At 44.3% G+C, this 20,196-nt stretch overlaps 1 protein-coding gene across 9 annotated transcripts in view; it reads left to right on the plus strand.

Moving 5' to 3' along the window:
- LOC123517306 (uncharacterized membrane protein C20F10.07-like) overlaps positions 1-20,196 on the plus strand; it is a 277,910-nt gene that overhangs the window by 233,301 nt on the left and 24,413 nt on the right. For 7 of the 9 annotated variants that reach the window (XM_045277261.1, XM_045277263.1, XM_045277256.1 and 4 more), the window contains one exon: positions 10,837-10,994. In XM_045277261.1, the coding sequence (XP_045133196.1) occupies positions 10,837-10,994 (158 nt within the window). Of the gene's footprint in view, positions 1-115; positions 1,138-8,511; positions 10,532-10,836; positions 10,995-20,196 lie in introns of those variants that run through there. The other 2 variants (XM_045277264.1, XM_045277259.1) reach the window with 2 other exon arrangements.

The raw sequence follows: 20,196 nt of genomic DNA on the forward strand, positions 1-20,196 counted from the left end.
CTCTCTCTCTCTCTCTGTGTGTGTGTGTGTGTGTGTGTGTGTGTGTGTGTGCCTCGCTCGGCTTTCAGACCTGGAAGGTCAGTGAGGTGAGCGGGTGGGCGATGCGTCCCTCATCCGCGCTGTGAAGAGCAAGCAAGTGGCACTCAGGAAGGAGATCGTGAGGACACTTCCCATCACACCCAGATAAGATAAGGGATTCCCACTTACCTGTGTGTGTGTGTGTGTGTGTGTGTGTGTGTGTGTGTATGTATGTGTGTGTGCGCTCGGTCACCGTGGGATACAAGCTCTTCCCAAGTTTAGTCTGCCCGCGCTGGTCGTTGTGGTAGTTTAAGTGGAACAGTCTTACAGTGTTTCGGAGGTGTCTTCCTTCCAGAAGTAGGCCTTGGTTTTAGCGAACACTGATGATAAAGAAAAGTTGAACACCACCTCCCTTTGAGGCTACAGAAGAGTTCCCAGATTTTCGTTTTCAAGTGTAATTAAGCAGCAGTGCTAGCTGCATAAAAGTACACAGTGTCCAGTTCAACCTGCCTCTCAATACGCGTTGCTTCGCTTTGCTGTGTCTCCGCTGCCACACACACTTCTTTGGCTGTGTTACGGACGGGACAAGCGAAACATTTTAATCATTGAAAGTTTATATTGTGACATTGTTCTGTGATATTGTGGAAAACATCCAATCATGATCACTGTGTGTCAGATGAAAAACGAAACGTTTAACAGGGTTTTGTCCGTGCCAGGAAATACATATGCCAACACAAAAATGAAGAAAAAAGAAATTGCAAAGAGAACCAGTAGCAGCCCTGCCAAGATAATTAGTGACAGGATGGAATTATCTAAGAGTTCCTCTCATCGGAATCAGAGCGTCAGGCTCCCCAACGCTCACCCAGATGACCACCCTGCTGCCTCCGCTACCACCACTGCCTCACTGGATGTCACATGTGATTCATCTACAACGTCGCAGCACCTTAATGTGTTATATGACACTGAACAAAATGTGAAATTATTCAAGGAAAATCCACAAAGCGGGATGAATGAAGGGCGAGTACCAGACAACAGTAGTAATTCTCTTTCCCCGATCTCGCTTGTTACCGACGACCACAGCGACAGCAGTGATAAGGAGAATCACGTGGTCCAAGGAAGGTAAGTTTACGTAAATCTTTCTTTGTGTTTCGAGCTATAGCGGTGAAGAGGTGAGGCGTTGACACGTGTGTTGTGTGTACATCGCCGTATCTGTGTGTGATTGCGACATCACTGGTTCAGATGGCGTACTCACGTGGCGCAGACACATCTTCCAACACGGAAGGAACACCAGGTTAAGAGTATATTGTCCAGCTGCAGCACGAGTAGCAAGTGGAGGAGCTTTGACTCAGGTGTTCACACAGCTTCCTGTCGTCTGTGCGCTAGTCAGTTCAGGCTTTGAATACGTTGTTGTCAGCATCAGCACCGTATTGCCGTATGCGGACCGGTCATTTTACTATTTCTGCCAGCGAGGTGGGCTCAACCTTGCTGGAGCTGGTGAACTTCGGCGGCAAGGTCTTCGTTAGGTTGTCGTTGTCGTCGTCATTAGTCGCTTTCCTCACCCTTGGACATTCTCATATATATATATATATACTCTATTGTACTAATTAAGTTGAGAGTGTGGCCACCAATGACAGCCAAGTTTCAGATTAATACGCAGGCTTTGATATTCCCTCTTTTTGCATCCTCTTCCTAATCAATAATAACCTTAAATCCTTGTAGTTGTCATTTGCAAGACTCAAACTATCAGATCATGTAGCTTCTTCTTTCTGGTTGTCATTATAAAAACAGTAATCTTGTTAGGTTTAGATTTCTGGATCTCTGCTTTCATGATGGACAAGTTAACACGGTATTATAAGACTAAATGTATTACACTGGATCATTTTGTGTGTGGAAGGAAGCGAGTGGCGAGGTGCAGTGGTGTGCATGTATGTATAATGTTGAGAAGACGACAGCAGGCGAGCAGAATCTTTCACGCTAAGGTTATAGAATACACGTTACACTTTATCGCTGATGCAGAGATGATGCAGGAATAATTCGCAATTATAAGACTGATTTATTTGCCTGACTATTTCGAAAGCAAGATGAAGTTGTATGGCTGGAGGGAACCCAGAAGATATTATTGACCTCCGCGAGTCTAAAGAAGACCTGCATGTGTTGTGGCAGTCTGCACCGCAACCTTGCCACTAAATGTGAATTCCAAACTTCTAATTCCCCCAAAAAAATAAATTCAGGGTATTCTATGCAAATTATGACTAGGAATATTTCGTTCAATAGGTGTTTCCTCTCTCTCTCTCTCTCTCTCTCTCTCTCTCTCTCTCTCTCTCTCTCTCTCTCTCTCTCTCTCTCTCTCTCTCTCTCTCTCTCTCTCTCTCTCTCTCTCTCTCTCTCTCTCTCTCTCTCTCTCTCTCTCTCTCTCTCTCTCTCTCTCTCTCTCTCTCTCTCTCTCTCTCTCTCTCTCTCTCTCTCTCTCTCGTGTGGCCCCTGTTCACCTAGCAGTAAATAGGTACGGGATGTAACTCGAGGGGTTGTGGCCTCGCTTTCCCGGTGTGTGTTGTGTGTTGATGTGGTCTCAGTCCTACCCGAAGATTGGTCTATGAGATCTGAGCTCGCTCCGTAATGGGGACGACTGGCTGGGTGACCAGCAGGCGACCGAGGTGAATTACACACACACACACACACACACACACACACGCACAATCACACATATAATATCATTTCCGGTTTTGTCTCATTTTCATTAGAATCAAACTCGCATAATCCGTCAGTTTGTGCTTTACTCCGCATTTGAGTGGTACCATCGACACACTGCTTGTTACTGAAGTTCACCTCACCGAACACTTAAGTGACCAGCAAATATCAACCCCACAATTTTAAAATCTATAAAAGTTTCCGAGGAAGAAGAAGAAAAAGGAATTAGGGAAAGAAGAATAAAAAGACAAAGATAGAAAGAGTGAAGATGAAAATAACTGGAAAATTTTTCAATACCTTGTCACCTTGGCAAGGAAAAAATCACACAGGAGCCACACGCAAAAGAGAAAGCAGTCTTTTGAAGTGAGTTGCACACCTATTCGTTCCATCTAAATGAGATGTATGTCTAATGAACTGTATGATTAATAGGAACTAAATTATCTCTCTCTCTCTCTCTCTCTCTCTCTCTCTCTCTCTCTCTCTCTCTCTCTCTCTCTCTCATACACACACATTTCATTAATTCATTTTCGCACTAGATACCTAATAACTGCAAGCACAAGTTATTCCCTTCTCGTACGTAGGTATATTCCTGCAGATACTTTAACGGGAGGCAGAGATGGGCGAGGAGGATCATCAATCGTTATAATGTTCTCCAGTATGTTTGCAAGTAGTAGTACTAAAATGATAAAGTAACTGAGTTGATGCCCTCTATAAAGAGCAGCAGCGTTCTCTAGAGGAAAACTTGACAAAAACTCTCTTTCCATAATAATACGTCACGAAATTCACTAGCGAACTAAATTCTGGAATTAATAATTTGACGTGTGGCCGCAGCGCTTGCCACCATTCCGATTCTCAAGTCGCTTACTGTAACCTATTCGAGGATTCTTCAATATTCGTAAAAGAATTCAGAGTTTTCACGTTTGGTCTCTATTTGCATACCCTTCCTGATCAACAGTGACCTTTATCATCTCGCTGGGACATCGCTCCTCCTCTTCTTCCTCCTCCTCCTCCTCCTCCTCCTCCTCCTCCTCCTCCTCCTCTTCCTCCTCCTCTTCCTCCTCCTCCTTTTTGCACGTAATTAACGTTCAAAGAGAAAAGAGGGAGATAAAGAGCATATGCAATAAAAAAGAAAAGGAGCAAAAAGGATAGAGAAAACTATGTTGAGATGAGAAGAGAAGAGAGACAAACGAAAAAGAAAAAGAACGGAGAATGTTACGTTTTACATGGTAAGAGATGAGTGTGTGTAATGCAATGCTAATAATAATGATAGTATTAACAATACCAATAACAATAACAATAATAATAGTAGCAAAAATTATAATAATAATAATAATAATAATAATAATAATAATAATAATAATAATAATAATAACGATAATAATAATAATATTGATAATTATCAATAGTAATAATATTATCAATAATATTATTACCATTATTAATAGTAATAATATTGATAATTATTATTATAATTATAATAATAATAATAATAATAATAATAATATAATAATTATAATAATAATATAATAATAATAATAATAATAATAATAATAATAATTATTATTATTATTATATTATTATTATTATTATTATTATTATTATTATTATTATTATTATTATTATTATTATTATTATTATAATTATAATAAATACTATTATTATTGTTATTGTTATTGGTATTGTTAATACTATCATTATTATTAGCATTACATTACACACACTCATCTCTTACCATGTAAAACGTAACATTCTCCGTTCTTTTTCTTTTTCGTTTGTTATTATTATTTTTATTAATATCATTATTACTATATAATAATAATAATAATAATAATAATTATTATTATTATTATTATTATTATTATTATTATTATTATTATCATTATTATCATTATCATTATTACCACGAAATGATGTAATGAAAAAGTAAATATATCTTCATTTACAGCAAAAGAAGCAAAGAATTAGCCCTGGACACTGCATTTTAGTTAAGACGAACTATTACTAAGTAATATCATACAGAGTACGTAATATTATTAATTAATGCAACTTTCAATGTCGATCAGTCTTTGAAGTGCCTCGTGCGGAGACACCGCCAGTCTCGAACTGGGCCGTTAGACCCCACGCCCTGCATTCACTGTATTTTCGGTGACATTTGCTGAGGTGATATCTCTAAGACTGAAATTAATGGTGCGCACCGGCCCAGCTGGCCCACCACCCTTGGCTGTCGGACAGGCAGATAACACGCAAAGAGTGGCTGATTGTGGGAGTCATTTAGGGAGGGGTTTGAGATATGGTCAAGAACCTGCTGAACATTTTCAGTTATAGAGCCGAATGCACAAATCTAGGCAGATGACTGTCGCATCAGTCGTACCGGGAAAATTCTGTTTTGTTGTGTTATCTTACCGGAAAACCCTCGATACACGCAGTTATTATCTAAATAGCATCACAGTAAATGATCACACAAGGAAAAACTTTGCAAATCATATACGTTAGTCTTCTTTGTCACTAACTTCGTAGCTGTTGATTATGGAATCGCGGTCAAGTGGGCTATTAAATCGTTAGTTATTAACAGTAATCATTTTCCTTACTACAATATGGCATGCGGTGAGTGAGACGAGTTAGAGACAACTTTACAATACATGGTAATAGAAAGAAAAATTATATCAGTTTATGAATGACAAATCAACTGTATAAAGTTTGGTTGAACAAAGATGGTCGGCTGTAATCAGGTGGATCAGTTCCCACTCTCATATGGTACAGTCTGAAAGATTTCTCTCAACAGCTCACCCGTGAAGACACGCTGCCGTGCCTTCCGTTACCAGCCTGTGGTCACGCCATCAGCCTCCTTGTACAGGCCATGGCTGGGTTATTGGTCTTGTCTTGCATCCTCCTCCTACACTGTATCACTTGTCATAGGGAAAACTTGCCTTGCCCCTCCAGAAGTCATAGATACCGTTTCTTATCAAAACCCTTCCCGACATGTTATCTTATCAGGGGGATGGGCGGGCAGGCGGGTCATATCGCTGGGGGAAGAGGAGATGCTACACCTTTTGTTACTCGTCATTGTGTAGTGTCGAGCAGTGTTATTGTGGCTAGCGTAGCGTCGTGAGTCTGGCTTTTAGCGCCACAGTGGCAGTAGACAGGTAGTGTTGGCAGTTTTCTCTGAGTCTCCGAGAGACTCTACCGTTGCCAGAAAAAAAAACAGAAGACTCAGAGCAGGAACAGAAATATAATCTCGTGGAAAGAAACACTTGAACATTCATTCTCTGTGAAGAAAAAAATTGTGTTCTCAGATAGTGATGGAGAGGCCACGGTGGCCTGGAAACCATCACAGTGTGGCCTCGACTGCGAACATCTTTTGTTTTTGTTTCAGCACGGACTAAAAACTAAAAACGGAACACTTCCATCGAACGTGACCATAATGAATGTCGCAGCGGCTATAGCTTACCACGCTGCGACTCGAAAGCAAAAAAAAATATGGCAGTCATCGAGGAACAACACGCACCCCAGCCACGCTTGACACAGCAGGGTCAACTCTCCTTCCTTTCCATGTTACTCCTGGAAGTGATATATGCATCGAAAATTCATTGCTGAAAATGTCAAAAGGATGGCGATGAAGTAAATAAAATGGTTTATGGAACCAGCGTAGGTTTCAGTGCGCCAGTTGCGAGGAGGGTTGGTTCGCCTTGCTTTACGTTATGGCTTTGCTTTGTAAAGTACAGAGAGGAAGAAAAGCCAGTGTTTCGTCGTTGTTCCACCACGTCAATGTCAGAAGCCAGTTTGAGATTCATTACAATACTGTCGTGAATGTCTGCCAACTTCCTTTGCAAACACCAACAACGCAACAACCGAGCCTTGATGTAATGACGTGACATATAACAGTCATACAGATGCGTAGCGTAAACACCACAACGTAACGCATGTTGATCATACTGGCATAACGTCAACAGTTTTATAATCCTTATCATGAGTCAGCAGTTTATTGCGTAACTCTTCCTAGCAGGTCTGTGACACCTTGTGACTTCACTATCTCGTTATTATTACCAACTCTTCAGCGGCAATAGTTCATAGGTGATGACGATGATACCACTTTTGTAACACCCACCACCACCACCACTACCACCAGCAACAACAATAACAACAATAGCAACAACAACAAAACAACAGCGTCATTATCATCATCACCATCACTATCGTTACGAAAACTGAATTCAGAACTGTCATTATTCGAAGGAAGATTGACAATAAGGATCTTTTTCTTAAGGCAGCGGGACGTGAGAGATCCGGCCTGGCCTGGCCTGGCCTGCGGTGGGCTGGGCGGGGCGACAGTAGTCTGTAGCAATGTGTGGCGCGGGCAGGTAGCGCGGCGCCTGGCTCTTCCTTCCTTCCTCCTAGACTTACTTCTTTCCTCCATTTCTGTTACTCCTTCCAACCCCTACCTCTCCTCCCGTTCTCTCCCCCTCTCCCCCTCCCCCCGTCCCTCCCTCCCCTTCCCTCCCTCCCTCCCTCCCTCCTCCCCTTCTGTCTCCATTATCAAGACGGTTCAGTGTGGTGAACCTCGTGGCCGTGCGCCTTCCTTGTCTGGTAATGAGTTTATCCTGTTAGTCATCCAAAAAAGTGTCTCCATGCTTTCGCGAGGTGGCCGTCGTCTTCGTTTTCCTCAACACAACAATGGATTGCCGTAATCGGGCCTGAGATTAAAGTTTTCGTCCCAGCATTAGGAAAAAAAAACTGTTATAAAAATGTGCCATTGACGAATCTACTGAAAAGGAATCACTAAGAGAATTATTTGCGTATTCGGAAATATTAATAAATTGATAATTGGTGGTACACTCCTGTGGCGGGAATAAGTGAAGATTACGGAGGTGGACTTACCTATCAGACCATGGGATGTGTATTTGTGCTTCTCGCTTTCATCTAACGTTGATATTACTGTATCTCCACTTTCCGACAACTACTTCAAGATCATATATACTCCAGTATATTGAGGGAACTGTTATATCAAATATAGAACCATGATCGAAAGGGTTCGTTTGTTTGTGTGTGTGTGTGTGTGTGTGAGAGAGAGAGAGAGAGAGAGAGAGAGAGAGAGTGTGTGTGTGTGTGTGTGTGTAATTCACTGTTTGATCTGCTGCAGTCTCTGACGAGACAGCCAGACGTTACCCTACGGAACGAGCTCAGAGCTCATTGTTTCCGATCTTCGGATAGGTCTGAGACCAGGCACACACCACACACCGGGACAACAAGGTCACAACTCCTCGATTTACATCCCGTACCTACTCACTGCTAGGTGAACAGGGGCTACACGTGAAAGGAGACACACCCAAATATCTCCACCCGGCCGGGGAATCGAACCCCGGTCATCTGGCTTGTGAAGCCAGCGCTCTAACCACTGAGCTACCGGGCCGTGTGTGTGTGTGTGTGTGTGTGTGTGTGTGTGTGTGTGTGTGTGTGTGTGTGTTGTTGTTGTTGTTGTTGTTTAAGGATTCAGCGAGGAAACAGTTTAGCCTACTTTAGTCCTAAATTCTGCTGCAGTTCAGACAAAATTATCATATTTCTTCAGCCCCGTGTAGATCAGTTTTCACACTCTTCCTCGTGCATCATTTTCCCTTCGCGTGACAGAGCCACACTAGCACATCTGAATGAGAACTCCTTCACTGCACTTGAGAAGTTATATAACACAGCGAAAGGTTTAGGTTATATTTCTGAAGTGTTATTTAGAAGGATCTTGTGGTCTTGTAGAAAACTAATGTACACACACACACACACACACACACACACACACACACACACACACACACACACACACACACACACACACACGGTTTAGTTTGCGTCAGGTGGCTGTTGTGCGATTATTATTATAGATTTAAGGCATACTGAGTGCTAGTAGGCAAACGGCCTTCCGACGTGGGTGAGATGAGTGAGTGGTGGCCGCGTGGGTAGCGGCAAAGCACTAGCATTAAAGCAATCATGTCAAGTCGCTGCTCGTGGCTAAGGGCTGGGAAGGCAGGATCTTCGCTAACCAGAATTCCTATTCCCTGTCTGGCGCCTCGTAACTCCACATGACCACAGACGCTTGGAGATGTCTGCCGCGGACTGTTAGAACACTAAACTGACTGTTGATCAAGATTAAGGCGAATAAACGAAAAAGATATCAGTCGAGACAAGGCAGCTGATGTGTCTCGAACACCATCTGCCATTCCTGAAGAGCGGGGATGGTCAGGTCATCTAATATATCCTTAACATTTTTTTTTTTTTTTTTTATTAGATTTTATCACTTACCCACTATGTGTGCGGGGGGGTTCACAATAATGATTTCCTTTTTGACTTTATGAAACGAACAATACAGCGAGTAAATTTTGTGTGCAGCACTATGATATGATACACATTAATCGGTGGTGGATGTGATGTAGTAGCTGGAGATAAGCTTTGTTTGGGAGGGAAGGTGTATGCTTCACTCGGTCTAATTTCTTACCATTATATTTACATTGATACTTTTTTTAGGGGCTGGCTCCTTCATTGTGTTTTCATTTCGCCTTTGTTGCCCCTGCTCAGAGCTCCTCTTACATGAAAAAAAGGAAAAATCATGAATTGGTGCGATGAGCCGGTCAGGATGGTAGTGGTTGGTAGCTTACTGCTATAATCGCAATGCTATAAATGTAATAAAGGGTGTGATTTTCCTTTTTATTTTCCAAAGTTTCATTAAACAGATGTTAATAAAGCAGACTCTCGTCGCTCCTCGTGACGGCAGATCTGCCAAAGAATAAGAGGCGGCCTTCGCTGGCCTTCCCACGAGAAGGCTCGAGGAAGGAGAGGCCCAGACTGTCTTGTACAATGGTCAAAGGCCTTGAAAGATCTGAGTTTGTTTGGCGTATTTGTGGACGTTGTTTTTCGTTTGATATTTGAGTGACTTTGCTTTACCAAGGAAGAATATTCTTCACAATAGAAAAAATCAGTGTGTATAGAGTAAAGAAAAGAATGAAACAGACTTGTGCCACACCATTGTGACAGTAGTGGGAGTGAGGGGCGAGAGTCGCCACAACGTGCTGGTACCAACTTAGCTTCAGTGAATGAAACTCAAGAGGAAGATAAAATCCTTTTTATTAGCCCGTAGTGGCATTGTATCACACGAGCACACACCCCACTATCCCATCACCAGCACCAGCACCAGCACCAGCACCAGCACAACGATTACCACCACCTGCACAACTTTAGTCACTTCAGACAACTCCTCCATCACTGTCGCTGCCTCTGCCGCCAAGATGCCTCGCGACTATCCATCGGAAAGTAAGTCCATGGTGGACCTCAATTCCCCCACATCGAGCGATGACAATTACAAGAACCTATATAAAACCCGATCAGTGTGGGATGTGGCTTCCATAGAGGGATTCCGACGGAAGATCCTACAAACGGGTTTGCGTTCTCGCTCTCCACTAAGCAGAGGACGACACGGCCAGTCTCGTACAGTATCTGCGCCATCATCATCGTCTGGCGGAGAGAGACAGTCACGTCCAAAAAAACTGTCTACTGTTCAGTTTGCCGAAGATGTGGGCAGTGACAATGACAGCAGAATTCGGTCCTTAAGCTCCACCGGCCCGCCGCCGGTCAGGCCGTCCCGCTCCTCTGGAAGCTCCTCTGTCTCCCTTCTCACGCCTGAGCCCATCTCCACCCTAGCAGAGCGTACGGAATCAGAGTCTGATGTCTTCGTGAGTGAGTGTGCCATGAAAGAGGCACAGTCCATGATGTCTCTTTCTCGCCCTCAAGGATCAAGCAACTCTTCCGAAGAGGACGCCAAAGGACTACGTAAAAGATCTTATGTTTCGTAAGTTTGTTATTTTCTGAGAATACAGTACATGTTATTATGTGTTTGGGAAGTTTGGGAGTTGATCTTTTCGTTACATCGCAAGTGACCGCGGATTGTTTCAGTGTTCTTCTATGAATAGAAATAAGTCTTTGCCAGAATACCGTGAATGTTGAATGTTTAAGTGATTGTGTGGGCAAGTGTATGGTGTTGTGTGTTTGTGTTACTGATAAGAGTGTCTTTCTTTAGTCTTATCCTCATGAACCCCTCCATTATCTCCGTCCATCTCTGCTAATACTAACTCTGCACCTTCTGATCCTTCGTAGGCATGCCCTGAAGAACCTCAGCCGCAGCACCCCTGCGATGTCCCCCTCAGCGTCGCCCCGCCACAGCGACAGCGAGGGCCAGCTGAGGGTGTCCAAAGGCACGAAGAAATTCATGAGGCACTTCGCAGAGGCTCCCCCTAGCGAATGGGTCTTGAATTGTAAGTGTTGTTCACCTGCTCACCAGCACACACACACACACACACACACACACACACACACACACACACACACACACACACAGACACACACGCACAGACACACACACACACACACACACACACACACACACACACACACACACACACACACACACACACACACACACACACGCACAGACACACATGCACAGACAGACACACACAGACACACACACAGACACACATACACACACACACACACACACACACACACACACACACACACACACACACACACTCTCCGGATGGAGATATTTGGGTGTGTCTCCTTTCACGTGTAACCCCTGTTCACCTAGCAGTGAGTAGGTAAGGGATGTAAATCGAGGAGTTGTGACCTTGTTGTCCCGGTGTGTGGTGTGTGCCTGGTCTCAGGCCTATCCCAAGATCGGAAATAATGAGCTCTAAGCTCGTTCCGTAGGGTAACGTCTGGCTGTCTCGTCAGAGACTGCAGCAGATCAAACAGTGAACACACAGACACACACACACACACACACACACACACACACACACACACACACACACACACACACACACACACACACACACACACACACGCACAGACACACACACACACACACACACACACACACACACACACACACACACACACACACACACACACACACACACACACACACACACACACACACACACACACACACACACACACACACACACACACACACACACACACACACACACACACACACACACACACACACACACACACACACACACACACACACACACACACACACACACACACACACACACACACACACACACACACACACACACACACACACACACACACACACACACACACGGTACTTACAAAGACAAGAAGTGCCTGCTTGTGCTTTACTGTCATTCAATAGAAAGGCCTTTTTTTAGTGTCCTTCCCTCAAATAGTAAGACTTTCTCAAAAGACAACTGCATCAACTGGCGGCAGTTAATGTGACCAGTTTAATGCGGCTATTTCTTCGCTCCCGAAAGATAAATATTCATCAGCACTTGGGCTGACGTCACGGGCGTCACACTAACAGCTCACAAGTATGGATTGGCGGGCGTGGAGGACAGAACAAGGGGCAGTCTGGGACTGTGGGCGCGTGTGTGGGCGAGGTAACGCGGTAACAATGGAAGTTATGAAAATTTTACTGTTTACTTTATTTCTTACAAATATAGAACACATCACTATAGAATTTGTAACAGAGTGGCTGGCAGCAGTGCTGCAAACAAATTCATGTAAAGTTTCATCATGGTAATGCTGTGCTGGATATCTTATTGACACTGAGGTGGCGGTAGCCTTGATAACCTTCCCAAAATATCGGCACAGATCGAATACAGATTCTTATAGATCAAAGCAGTGCCTGCCATCACGTATTCCAGGGTCAGCTCGCGTCTCAGTGGAAGGGGAAGGTTAAAGGGAGTATTTCATTGCCGTCTTGATAAGGTCATAAAGACACCTCAGGAATCACGGGTGACAGCACCTCACTGTCATGAGGAGACGAGGCAGATGCTCAATGGCTTATTTTTGAACGGAGACTTCTTCATTTTGTGTAATGGATAGATTTTTCTCACACCAAGTATCATGTGGTCAAGTGTTTTGATAGAAGTAAAGGATGTGAACACGATAATAACCGTAGTAGTAGTAGTAGTAGTAGTAGTAGTAGTAGTAGTAGTAGCAGCAGCAGCAGCAGCAGCAGCAGCAGCAGCAGCAGCAGCAGCAGCAGGCAGCAGTGGTGCAGCAGCAGCAGCAGCAGCAGCAGCAGCAGCAGCAGCAGCAGTGCAGTAGCAGCAGCAGCAGCAGCAGCAGCAGCAGTAGTGGTAGTAGTAACACCACCACCACCACCACCACCACCACCAGCACCACCAGTGGCAGTAGTAGTTGTTGTAGTAGTAGTGGTAGCAGCAGCAGCAGTAGCAGTAGCAGCAGTAGCAGCAGCAGCAGCAGCAGCAGCAGCAGCAGCAGCAGCAGCAGCAGTGGCAGCACAGCAGCAGCAGCAGCAGCAGCAGCAGCAGCAGCAGCAGCAGCAGCAGCAGCAGCAGCAGTAGCAGCAGCAGCAGTGTTGGGTAGTGGCAGCAGCAGCAGTAGTAGTAGTAGTAGTAGTAGTAGTAGTAGCAGCAGCAGCAGCAGCAGCAGCAGCAGCAGCAGTAGTAGTAGTAGTAGTAGTAGTAGTAGTAGTAGAAGTAGTAGTAGCAGTAGTAGTAGTGATAGAACAACGGCAAAAAAGTGAAGGAAGTTATAACAAAAGAAAAAAAGTCAATACCTCCACTTACTAACGTAAACTCAAAACTACAATCATTCACCTTCGAAAAAATAAGAGAAAAACAAAAAAACAGCTTCAAAATACCAGTGCAGTGCAAACAACACCCCACCATAAATATAGACGTAATGAAAAACTTTAGTGCTCGCAAGTATGACTCAACACGGCGCGAATATTTTCCAACTGGACGATCGGCAGGAAGTCGATACAGAGGCGGCTGTGTGGGCCCTGGGGAGCTCTGTACGTACGACTCGTAACGCTATCGCCAGGGTAACGAGCACAACAAGGGCACGAGGGCGGGGTCGGTGCGGATCGTTAGCGTCCTGGCGTGCGATAGACGTGATGGTGGAATTAATAAAAATCACCTAAGTGGCCCTTCAGTGCTTCTCACTCTAGCATTTGCGTAACGGCAGCACAATTATGGTGTTTAAGTTAGTTCAGGGCGCCTATTCTCCATAGGATAAGGAAGGGAAGGAGCGGGAGAGGTGCAGCACGAGTATTCTGAACAGTCTAGGGAGCGTTAGTTAACTTCACTGTTCTCGTGGCCCCACCACGCCTCCACTGCTCCCGCCATGTGATGCGCAGTGAATTTTGTATAAGAGAGCGGGTGTGCTTTGAAGGGATAGGTGTGTGGTTAATTTTGGAGCGAGAGAGGTGGTGATGGTGAAAGAAATGAAGACTGGCAAGGCGTCTTAGAAAAAAAAAAAGATTATAGTAGAGACAGATAGATAGATAGAGAGAGAGAGAGAGAGAGAGAGAGAGAGAGAGAGAGAGAGAGAGAGAGAGAGAGAGAGAGATTTAAAACTACTAATTAAGAATTCAAATCGTAACATGAAAACTTAGTATTTGTCGCAGCGTCTCCAGGCAACACCAACACCCTTCCTTGCTATACTGGCGCCTCCGTGCAGCCGACCCCATCCCTCATGCTACCTCACCACATTACATCACTCTATCCTCCATCTTGCTATACTCCCACGCCTCCCACAACACCTAGCTCCCCACACCACCTTCTACACCTCCTACGCCTACTACAGCACTGCCACCTCACTCCCCACACTATCACGCTACACCTGCCACGCCTGCCACAACAACATGCCCCCTCTGCCCCTACACCACCTCGCCTTCCACAACACCAAGCTACCTCACTCACTCTCACTCACCACACCACCTCGTCTCCCTCCTGTCTATGCGTCATGCTCTGCCCCGCGATTCCCTGACAGTTCTGTGAAAGAAGTGCAGACTTGTCTAAGAAACAGCAGCATTTCCTCTTCCAGCCGTACCTCTCATTCCAGTGCTCTACAGAGAACATTCGTATTGATTTGCATGTTGAATAGGACTTAGTTATATATACATTCATTCACTCATATTTATTAGTTTACATGGTTACACTCATATATTTATTAGTCTACTTTACTGTGTGTGTGTGTGTGTGTGTGTGTGTGTGTGTGTGTGTGTGTGTGTGTGTGTGTGTGTATTGTTTGTTTACTTGCTACCTTTCTTTCTTTATCTATTGTATGGCACTGCAAGGAAGTGGGAGTGTGAGTGAGTGGTTTGTTTTCCTGGATACACCGGTCGAAGGTGTTGTCAAGAAGTGATGTGTTCGATACGTGTCTCGCGGTCTGGTCCCCGCACCGAGTCATCCCCCGACCTCTACCACCTGAGGCATTGCCTATCTGGATTCGCTGCTTCTACACTTTCGCTGCGATGTTGACACCTGTGTTTTCTCATCATTCTTATTTCTAGCTTGTTGATTCTCGCGGATGTAGGAGAAATGGTAGTGGGACTCACATTAGATATCCACCGTATCTCAGCAGTCATCCCCTCCCTTTGATAAGAAGTTCCCGTCGGTTTTTCTCATCCACCCTTTCCCCAAGCCAAGTGTTGTGAAATGTACGCCCTCCGCCATTCATGTTGCTTGGGGATTCCTTGTTTGTTTGGAAATAACTAAAACTACTACCTAACATAGTTTTTCTTTGCCTTTCCTGACAGGAATCAACAGTTAGCAATACTCGGGTCACTCCAAACTGGCCGTTTGGGTGCAGTTCGCTTTTTGACAGCTAGTCCTCCACATAATCACGGGCCCTTTCTCCTACCCAGCCCAACCCAGGACTGACTGGCGAGTCAGGTCAGGCGGAGGTATCGATAAACTTGCACTCTCCCGCTCATATGCCACGTTTAGGATGTGAGGAAGACCGTTATACATAAAATAAGCCTTGATTTTTACCTCAACGGTGATGTGGATAAAAAATTTGAATTATTTCGCAAATGATTCCGGAAATATATATATATATATATATATATATATATATATATATATATATATATATATATATATATATATATATATATATATATATATATAAACAGAGAAAGAGAAAGAAAGACAAAGACAGAAGATAAGGAGTGGAGCGGAGTTAGAGAAAAGAAAGCAGGCCCATGATTTACGGAAAGGTGGAAATAGTGAGGGAATCCCAGTGAAGCCCAGGGCCACACCTAAACGGCCACTTTAGTTTGATCTGAGAATAGTCCAGCAGTAACGTCCAAAAAAATTGAATAGAGTTTTCTCTTTATGGAGGGAATGATGGAGATTTGTTTGGTCGCAAAAGGAATAAGAAATGTGATGTGCTTGAAACACATCACACACAATACAAGACGTTCAGCCACACCGCAGCAACACTGAGGTCAATGCATCCTGCTGTGTGAGACGTGTTTGTTGATCTGGCAATTTCTAAACCGCTTCGTGAATAAAGGTTTTGTTAAAGTTTTGTAACAAATGCATTATACGCAAGTCATCATGTGGAAAAACATCAAGTTTCCTCTGACTTCTGAAGTTTAAGAATGCCTTCATTTTAAGCTGCATTTTCTCTCAGTTGAAGCTAAGTAAAAGATCATTATTTTTTCATGTTCCAGGTTTTCCAGATGATCAGGCTTTAGGTTTTGTTACCTTAACTTTACCATTTTAAAAGTAAAACGGAATATATTTAGTTACATGTGTTGAGGGAAGCCTTGAAGAGAGGGCTGCATGAGATATTTTATTCAATCAGAGGCGTCTTGTAGGAGGCATAGTTAGGAAGTAAAACATTGCGTCATCAATGAAAATTCACCTTGATGTTTGTCCCTAGCTTAACAAGGACAAACTTTTCCATTATAGTCACTGCGATGCACGTGCTGCTTTCAGTTGCTTCAAGGTTATCTACATTCTTTTTTGCTACCCTGATATCCATCGGCTCATTATCAGCGATGACAGGTGTCATTTTTTATCACCCTGCAAAGCCTCTTACCGCCCTTCACCGCCCCTCTTTTCATCATGTTGCTTTGGACGCTGAAACACAAATTAACTCATTAATATAAGGGTTATGAAGATGTGACAAGCAGTAGGAGATGAAAACACCATCACCTCAATCTCCATTATTATCACTAGAGTGTATCACGAGGCCACAATCTGACCACCTGACCACCACATCACCCTCACCATTGCTGGGGTGTGGAACAAAACCACAACACCACCGCAGTCTTGAAAGTGTTTAGACATCATCTAGTTTTCCTTCTTTTCTCCTTGTTTATGGGTTTAAATCCGCTGTCTCTTTCACACCAATAATACACTTAACATTTTTCCACTACACATTTCCTTTCCATAATCACCAAGAACCTTTATGGTCTTTCATTTTATAGTACTAGTCTTTTGAATACTTCAATAAACATCTAGAACCTTGTCACTGTATCAATGGAAACACATCTCAGGTTAACCTGAGATGGAAGACCACTTTCATCAGCATTAAACGTAATACAGATGATTTACACTCTTCTTTTATACACGAAGTTAAGATAATAGCCCGTAACTCGTTATAAACTTACGTTATTGTTTTTATCTCTCCGTTTGTGCTATTCAATCTCCTTTTTCCTGGAGCAGTCTTGTCTGTTTGCTTGCCTAACCATGAAGGGATTACGAGGATTTGTCTTAGATCCATGTCACTCTTTCGTCACTCCACACTGACATTTCCTGCATCTTACGTACATTTGTAAGGACACATTTATTACCGGAAATGAGAGAGAGAGAGAGAGAGAGAGAGAGAGAGAGAGAGAGAGAGAGAATTTACCTGGTTACATCATAAGGGATTTGAAACAAGCTTGTTTTTCTGTAGTTATCTCCCTTGTGTGTGTGTGTGTGTGTGTGTGTGTGTGTGTGTGTGTAATTCACCTCGGTCGTCTGCTGATCACCCATCCAGTCTTCCCCATTACGGAGCGAGCTCAGAGCTCATAGACCGATCTTCGGGTAGGACTGAGACCACAACACACTCCACACACCGGGAAAGCGAGGCCACAACCCCTCTAGTTACATCCCGCACCTACTTACTGCTAGGTGAACAGGGGCCACACATTAAGAGGCTTGCTCATTTGCCTCGCCGCATACCGGGACTCGAACCCAGCCCTCTCGATTGTGAGTCGAGCGTGCTAATCACTACACTACGCGGTGTGTGTGTGTGTGTGTGTGTGTGTGTGTGTGTGTGTGTTTTATTTGTGTCATATTATTTTGTAAGCGATGATGGTGAGGCAATGAGAGGGGTTCCTATCCCACTTAGCCCGCTTCTAAATACAGCAGAGCGTAATGGTGGGGAAGCCATAAACCCTCCCCCCTTCCCCCAACTCCGCCCCACTCACCGCCTCCCGCCCGTCCCACACTTCTGATTGTCATCTCTTATCGCGCGCACACAGCCCCTTCTCTGATCAACATCTGTGATAAGCTGATAATATTTTCTCTCATCATCATACGTAACTCAAAGAGTGGAGAGAACTGCGATAGGTTGACATGATTTTTTTGTTTCAGAGGAGAGAGAGAGAGAGAGAGAGAGAGAGAGAGAGAGAGAGAGAGAGAGAGAGAGAGCAGCAAGCAAGCGAGCAAGCAAGCAAGCAAGCAAGCAAGCCAGAGTACCAGAGAGATGTATGTGTGCATGTGTGCGTGTGTGCGTCTCGTTGTCTAAAAGTTGATTATTCACCAAGGTCTTGTTCGACTTCGTACTATCCCTCATGAAACTGCCTTGCTATTCATTCACACAACACAGACACATAGATTCTGCCTAGATATTCCTCTGCACAGTAAGTCATCCTAACCAGGGCTGTTAGTATTGCCAGAATGTGACTGCCTTTAGTGTGCCTTCTCCTCTGACATTATCTACGACCACAGATAAGAATTTTCTCTCTCTCTCTCTCTCTCTCTCTCTCTCTCTCTCTCTCTCTCTCTCTCTCTCTAAAGCAGCAACATACTTGACTTCATGGGTTTACTCGGCCTCGCCTTGTCTTGTCTTGCTCCGTCCTGCCCCGTCCCAGCTCCTTTTGGTCCCCTTAGGCGCAACACTCGGGAATCTGGCAGATGACGGACAGCCGGAGTGCTAAGAAGACACTGCTTCGATTGTGCTATGTGACCCTCCAGTTAGAAAAGCTCAAAGATAGACGTGTAGGGTGTTATTGTGTGCTTGATGGAGTTTTTTTTTATCATTTTCTTTATTTTATCGGTGTGTATTAGCATTATTTTTCATTTTGTTGATTTCGTGGTTGTTTTCTATGTATGGGATGTTTGGCGTGTCTGTGTTTGACCCACGACAATCTACATCGGTACAGATAAGATAAGACGACTCTAATAAGATAGTGTCTCGTGCCTAGTGTTTGTTGTGGACTGGATGGGAAAGTTACGTAATCTTTCTCACACTCGAATGAAAGTTTATGGTGTGTGTTTTGTAAGTAGAGAATCCTATTGTTCTTTTTTGGTGCTTATATTCTGCTTCGTGTGTTTGGCTTGAGAGAGGAAAGGAGGGTAAAGGCAGGCGGTCAGATGGTTGGAAATATTCATGATTTTGTGAGAAAGGTTGGATGGACTCCCCTCTACCCAGAAATAGATACTGTAAGGTAGGGGAATAACACACACATTCTCTCTCTCTCTCTCTCTCTCTCTCTCTCTCTCTCTCTCTCACACACACACACACACACACACACACACACACACACACACACACACACACACACACACACACACACATCTTGATAACATTATGCAAAGTCATCATCATGATTTGCTGCAACTACTCATGTTTATCATTCTTATTTTTCATTATTTCCTCTCATGAAGAGGTAGTATTTTTACTGCCTTATTTCACTTAATAATTTGTCTACTTCTTGGTTTTTCCCATTTCGTTTTATGATCTTAGTTTTAACTTTGCTGTCTTATTATTAGTCCCAACCTCAACGAGCAGGCCGCCTCACCTCGTTCCTGTCCCGTCCCGCCCATCCCGCCTAGCCCACCCCGTCCCCACCCCGCGGCGCCTCCGGGCATTCATCGATCCCCCCGCCGTGGTCACGCTCGATCCCCGAAGTGTCGCGGGAGGAGCTGTGTGTTTGGTCGTAATGCCTCCGGTCCGCAGGTCCTCCCTCCCTTCCATTGTCGTGTTTGGCGCGTCTGCTTATCTTCTTTGGGTTGACCGTGAACGAGAGGCATACTTCTACTGTAGCCTGCAATTTGTGTATACATATACAAGGAAAAAAAAAAAAGTGATAGGGCAGTTTAATCCGTGCGTTTGAAGATTAAACATGTTTGGTGCGCTCCATGCATCATGCTCAGGGCGATTGTGGTTAATTTGTTAGCCTGTGCGTGTGGAGGTGAGGGCGACTGGTAGCCTCCAGGTACTGCTGCAATGCGTCGCCTGGGTAACCACGCCGCTCTCAAGGGCGTCATAACCACGCCACCCCGAGGCAGACGGAGTGTGAAGGAGGAAGTTACTGCTGTTTTAGAGAGGACGGCGTTGCTGGGCGAAGCGTTCACTGCATGAGCAGTGAAGGCGGTAGCAAACATGAAGCCCCAAGCTGTAACTGTCCTAGTGAGACAAATGTTATGTTATATAATTGAA

Source organism: Portunus trituberculatus, chromosome 42, assembly GCF_017591435.1.
Source record: "Portunus trituberculatus isolate SZX2019 chromosome 42, ASM1759143v1, whole genome shotgun sequence".
Classification (NCBI taxonomy): Eukaryota; Metazoa; Arthropoda; class Malacostraca; order Decapoda; family Portunidae; genus Portunus; species Portunus trituberculatus.